Source organism: Cyprinodon variegatus, unplaced genomic scaffold (genome assembly GCF_000732505.1).
Source record: "Cyprinodon variegatus isolate N-32 unplaced genomic scaffold, C_variegatus-1.0 Scaffold291, whole genome shotgun sequence".
Classification (NCBI taxonomy): domain Eukaryota; kingdom Metazoa; phylum Chordata; class Actinopteri; order Cyprinodontiformes; family Cyprinodontidae; genus Cyprinodon; species Cyprinodon variegatus.
In genome coordinates, this window is record NW_015150744.1 from 544,882 (window position 1) to 550,825 (window position 5,944).

At 38.0% G+C, this 5,944-nt stretch overlaps 1 protein-coding gene across 2 annotated transcripts in view; it reads left to right on the top strand.

Moving 5' to 3' along the window:
- Positions 1–3,016, top strand: part of rnf43 (ring finger protein 43) — a 127,220-nt gene extending 124,204 nt beyond the window's left edge. For both annotated transcript variants that reach the window (XM_015383684.1, XM_015383683.1), the window contains one exon: positions 322–3,016. In XM_015383684.1, the coding sequence (XP_015239170.1) occupies positions 322–347 (26 nt within the window). In that variant the 3' untranslated portion in view covers positions 348–3,016. The remainder of the gene's footprint in view (positions 1–321) is intronic.
- The last annotated feature ends 2,928 nt before the right edge of the window (positions 3,017–5,944 follow it).

The window sequence follows — 5,944 nt, forward strand, 5'->3', positions numbered from 1 at the left end:
AAAAAAAAAAAAAAAAAAAAAATTATCACTTTTATGGGTCAATGCCTCTAAAGTCAGAGGCAAAGTTAGCTTGTTGTTGTTGTTTTTCCTGCATAATTTAAAGAACTTGAGAGTCCCTGCTTTGGAAATCCAAAATTGATCATAACCAAGCTGTGTTTTTGTTATAAAAATACGTTTGTTGCCATGAAGAAAAAAGACCTTAGTGATGATATCTGATTTAAAAAAACGAAGCTCAAGGCGTGATATGAACATGAAATAATGCAGTGAAACCTGCCCGTATTTCTTGGGTGTTTTTAATGCTATATTCTCTTGTTCCCACAGGATCAGAAGAGGAGTCTGGGGTGTGAGACTTTTTCTCATCCCTATCGCTGCCCAAGGAGCCACAACGGAAAAAGTTCTTCCTAAATGTCACCAATAATGCCTTTAATTCAAGCAATTTCCCAGCTGCCTTTTCAGGAGGATTCCCATCTTCAAATAATGATATATCTTGCTTTTGAAAATAATTACAAAATATTTGATATATGTTTTAGTTTCCCAATCAACAACCAATGGTCCTGCTTTGGGCGTAGAGCCCACATGAAGTGAGACTGCATCACCTACTCTTTTTCTCGTTTTTTATTTTATACAGTGTAACTTGATTTCTTGTAGAGGTACTTCCCATTCATCTAAGCAGTCTTTGCCTTCCCGCCCGCTCGCAGCTCAGAAAAGCTTTTCTCTCCATCCTACCTCAGCTCAGATTTCTTAAAAAGCCTCACACAGGGGGTCTCTAAAGGTACTGCTGTAGTATTTTGATGTATTGATGTAGCTTCCACAAACTCAACCAATAGTTCCCTTTTTGGCCGTCTGGATTGTTCAAAAACGGAGAGAAAGCTTTTCATGCTCAGCCCCTAAAACCAACGACGAGCATTGGCCGAGGGTCGCTCAGCCTGGCACGGGCCTCAATCTTTCATTATTTCAGTAATGGCAGCTGTTTTGGTCTCTTTTTTTTCTATTTTTGTTGTTTGCAAGGTTTTTATCTCTTTAAAACCAGCCGGTTTGACTGAATTATGTGATGGTCATTACAAGCTATTGTCATGTTTTTTTTTATCATTTCTCGTGCTTGTGGTTACTTCAATGCTGCTCAAAGAAAGGCTTCATCGGACGGAGAGTAATCACATCCTCTGATTTTTTTAAATCTTTTTAATTCAACCTGACTTTATACTTTTCATTGCCAAGATTACGATTTCCTCTCGTCTTCCTGTAAAACAAAACATAGCTGCTTGTAGTATAACTGCAGTAAAGCCATGTAACGGTACCTGGTAAAAGTATTCACCTTGTTGACATTTCCAGATGTTCAAACCACAAATTGTCATATTAGGATTTTTTTTTTTTTTTTGATAAACCAATACAAAAAAAGCAATACTGTGAAGTTTAAGGAAACATGGTTGAAGGATGAGTATTTTAAAAAGGTGTGTGCATTCAGCCCTGAAGTCAAACAGAGTCAAGAACATTTAAAGTCGGTTACAAAATCACTTAGTTTTATAAAGGTCGTATATCCACTCTAATGGGGATGATTAGAAAGACGGTTGTTAAGCCAGCCCTGTTTAAGTTTTACCCCAATTTGCTTAATTTGAGAAACGATGAAGAATTTTTAAGGTCAAAATACAGCATGGTGGGTATTAAAGCTCTGATGCTAACTTAAGAGCTTTGGATCCGTTGCTGAATGAGTCATGTGACCAAGAGAGCCGCTTTATAACACTTGGAGCTAAACTTAAACACTAGAGCTAACCTAACATGCCTCTACTGGCCCAGGGAGGCAAATTGAGGAACACTATGGCTGTGTCCGATTGTCCGCCCTAACCACTGCATAGGGGACTATAGAGTGTCCGAATATCTAGTGGATGATAAAGTAGTAGACTCAAAATTTCCCACAATGCACCTTGAAAAGTAGGGATCATCCATGATCACTAGACGAGGTGATATAACTTGGAATTCTTTGTGAGGAGAGCTCTCCTCGCAAAGCATCATGGGATTTGTTGTCCCACTGTCGCCCATGGCTGTTGCTACCCGACAGCGGCGACAAATAATATAGATGGGGCGTGCGGGGAGGCGGAGTTACATGACCAATTGGGAGCGAAAAGTAGTGACCATCTGTCCGCAGTTCACTATACAGTCCACTATATAGTATAGTGATTGAGGGATCTAGGGGTTAGGGCGAACGTTCGGGCACAGCTTATGTCTGAGGAAACCAAAAAAGAAAAGCGAGACAGTGATCGACCTTGAAGACAAAACAAGAGTTAATCTAGCTAAAAAAATGTAGGTCTTTGGTGCTGGATAAAAGGGGAGTTAGGATGTTAGACTGGTAAATTAGCTTTTTATCTACTGCATATGTCAGAGTGTATTTTTCCGTTTTGGAGGAGCTAAATGCTAAGCTAGCAGGCTACACAACAGTATGAAAAAAAAAAAAAAAACAGACATGACCTTTATGTGATCAGATATATGGTTTGGTTCTCTGATGTAGGATTTAATCAAAAGCGGTGAACTCAGCCTTGTCTTTAACAGTAACTCCATAACTTCTGCTGGTCCAAAATGGGCTGAAACCAGATTCCAAATCACAGAGACGATGGTTATTTCTTTAGCAGTGCACTGTTGCCAGTTTTCTTTTAGAGATTTGAACCTCAAAGTTCCAGGTTTAGCGCACCCTAGTGGCTGAACGTTTTATAAAGCTGCTTTAAGAAAAGCATGGCTGAATTCGAATTCAGGGGCTGCGTCCTCCAAAGGCCCGATTCGTAGGCCGATTATGTCACAGCGCGGCGCCGAGGCCTGCTTGGATTCCTAGACTCCTTGTTATGCGGCCGACAAATGTAGCCTTCTTTTCGCCTTATCTAAAGGACCGGTCCGGTGTATCCTACGTAGCCTTGGATATCCCATGATTCATTGCGAGTCCAAGCAAGCTGGTTGTTCCGTGATCAGAGGAAAAAGATACTTTGAGCCGAATGGTGGTGAATATTGGAAGTGCAGTTTAATATAATACAAGTATGTGTACAATTCCGTCTGAAATTAATGAAAATAGTTATTTTAAATGGTTATTGAGTCAGATATGTGGCAGGTAATATTTGGTTTATTGAAATGTTTTTATCTGTCCCTGTGTAAATGGGCAGGGCTCATATTTAAGGACAGATTCTAATACACCTGATTGTTGGGGACTATAAATCTGATATGATGCAGCTTTTGAAGCTCCTCGAAAATGTTATCAACACCCAGAACAGCAGTAAGAAGTTCTGTATTCATTCTTCTCCTGCTTTGTGCGTCAACTGTCACCGTTGCTAGGCAACAGCGCATACGGCGGTAAAAGCCGTGGAAGGCTTTTACCGCCAATAAGGCAGATAAATCGGGTCCTTGGAGGATGCAGCCTTTGAAATCAAACACACCCTATAAGTGGTGCTGTTTGGAGTTTTCCACATGCCGTTTAGGAGCCAAACGTGTGAAAAAGGATCCTCTGGTCAGTCAAGAACAAAATGGAAGCATGGTGGTGGCAGTATCATGCTGTGGGGAAACTTTGCTAGTGCTGCTGGGTAATATAGAACATTCTGGAAGAAAATCGGTTGGAGGGAAGAAACAACTTGATAAGTCGGTTAAAGTTTAACCTCCGGTCAGGAAGCAACTAGAACGAGGAGAATCAAACTACAGAATATACAGCAGACTTAAAAATGGCTGTCTGTGGATTCTCTCCCTTTAGTGTCTGAGCTGTTTATTCATGAAATAACTGAAGAAACTTGAGGTGACCAAAGCTGGTTAAGGTATACACCAACTGACTTCCATTTAAAATGGCTGATAATAAATTGCCACACCTTAAGATCTTTATTTGTAAAAAAAAAAAAGTTAGAAAAACCACTTAACAACAAGGCTCCACTTTGTGTATGTTGATCACCTGGAATAATATGGAGATGAACGTTTGCTGTAATGTAGTAGAATCTGGAAGAGCTAAGGGGGTGTGAATACTTTAGCGGGGTGTTACAAATGGCCTTACACAGTTAGCCAGTTGTTCTCCCTGGTTTCCAACAGTGAAGAAGGTGCAAACACTTTTAGGATGTCATTTGGAAAGATAATCCGAGCAGACCTCAGCAACACTTTTAAGTCCAATAATTTTTACGTTTTGGTTTTTTTTTTTTATGTAAAAAAAAAAAAAGAGAAAAAAAATGTGTGATTGAGATATTTGTTACCTCTGATTAATCTGCTGACCGTTGGAAAAAAAAAATGCATTTCAAGAAAACAGCTGAACGCTCAAATGTTTAGAGGAAAGTCAGCCTCACTGCTCCATTTGAATCTGGATTTTCTACTTAAATCCAGCAGAAATAAGCTGAGATCAAACAAATAAGAATCATGTTTAAGCACATTCTCTGAAAGGCTCAGTGAATATGTGAAGGGGATGTTCTTGTTTTTTGTTTTTATTTTCAGCTGCGGCTGAATAAGGGCGTGTGGAAACTGCAGAGTAACCAGTAGCACTTAGGAAAAAAAAAAAAAAACCCTCACATGTGCCTTATTTACTCAAACTAAATCAGGAAGCTCCCAACAACAACAACAGCTCTTACCTGCCCAACCAAAGAGGCAAAGTCTTGAACACAGTGTATTTGTCGTGCCTTTTCCTCCCCCTCCCTTCCTTTGGCTTTCTTTGTACGCTGACAAGAGAAAACATGTTCAGATTGAAGTGGTAATAATTTTGGGCGACCATGCAGAATCTATCACCTGCAGATACCTCACTTTGAATGTGCCTCCAGCTAAAGCACGGGGGAGGGGGCGCTTAATCCTTTTTTTAATTGTGCCCAATCCTACATGGAAATGACTGAATAACAAGAAGCACTTTGGCTATAAGATTTTATACTGAAAGTAAAAAAAAAATATATATATATTAATAAAAACAGATTCTAGTATAGTGCGAGCCAGCCCTAAAATAATAAGCATGTGAAAAGTAGCATTTATCACAGAAAATCAGGCACCATTTCATCCTGTTCAAGATCTTTCTCTTTGTGTTGTTTGTGTGTTTCTGTTTTGTTTTGTTTTGTGTGTGTGTTTGCAAAAATAAGGAGCTGAAACTGCCTTTTCGGTATAAACTCGAGAGAGAAAAAGTGGTCCCTCCAGAAACGTTAAGGGATATATCAGTATATTTTGGATACTTTGTGTACAAAAGAGAACAACAAAACCCAGAAATAAAATAGTGTTGTATTTTATATATAATAGAACAGTTCAATATAGTGACATGTCACTAATATATTTATTTACTAATATATTTATCCATTTTTGTCCAGGTTTGAAAGAATGGTTTCTGTATAGACTGAATGTTTCTGTATAGAAACTGACCGGCGCCATTGCAAATATATCAACCTGTCTTCATTCCAATTATATGCAAATAAATTATTTTGAAGTAAAGATCTGTGAGTTTTTATTTATTTAGCTGAGGTATCATTGGGGGAATATTTTTATAGGTTTATCCCCTATCATTCCTCCTTTGCCATGAAATCCTCCTCTACCAGACTAACCATCTATATGTTCTCTTTTCTATGTCTTACAGTTTATATCTAGATAAGCTGTATTTTCCATCTACTGCAGTTTCATTATTAGCAGCATTTCTGTCTAAATCCTACGGAGTTAGTTTTTTTCCATTATTGTTAAAAGCAAAAACAGATTTTGTTGATGGAAATTGGAAAAATAAGATAAAAAAAAAACACCCAATCCAGAAATAAAACCTTAAAAACTTTTGAGAGTAGCTTTTGGCGTTTTCAAAAATTTTATGTGTTGTCTAGTTTTTTTTTCAACTTTTCTTTTTTTTATTTTTACAGATTTAGAACTTCCAAGTTGTTGGGTTTTTTTTATATCAAATTACTTGTTTTCTGAAAGAGTTTTACTTCAAAAACCATAAAAATACGCATATTAACCAATAGAAATGTTGATTTTATTTGCAGATTCT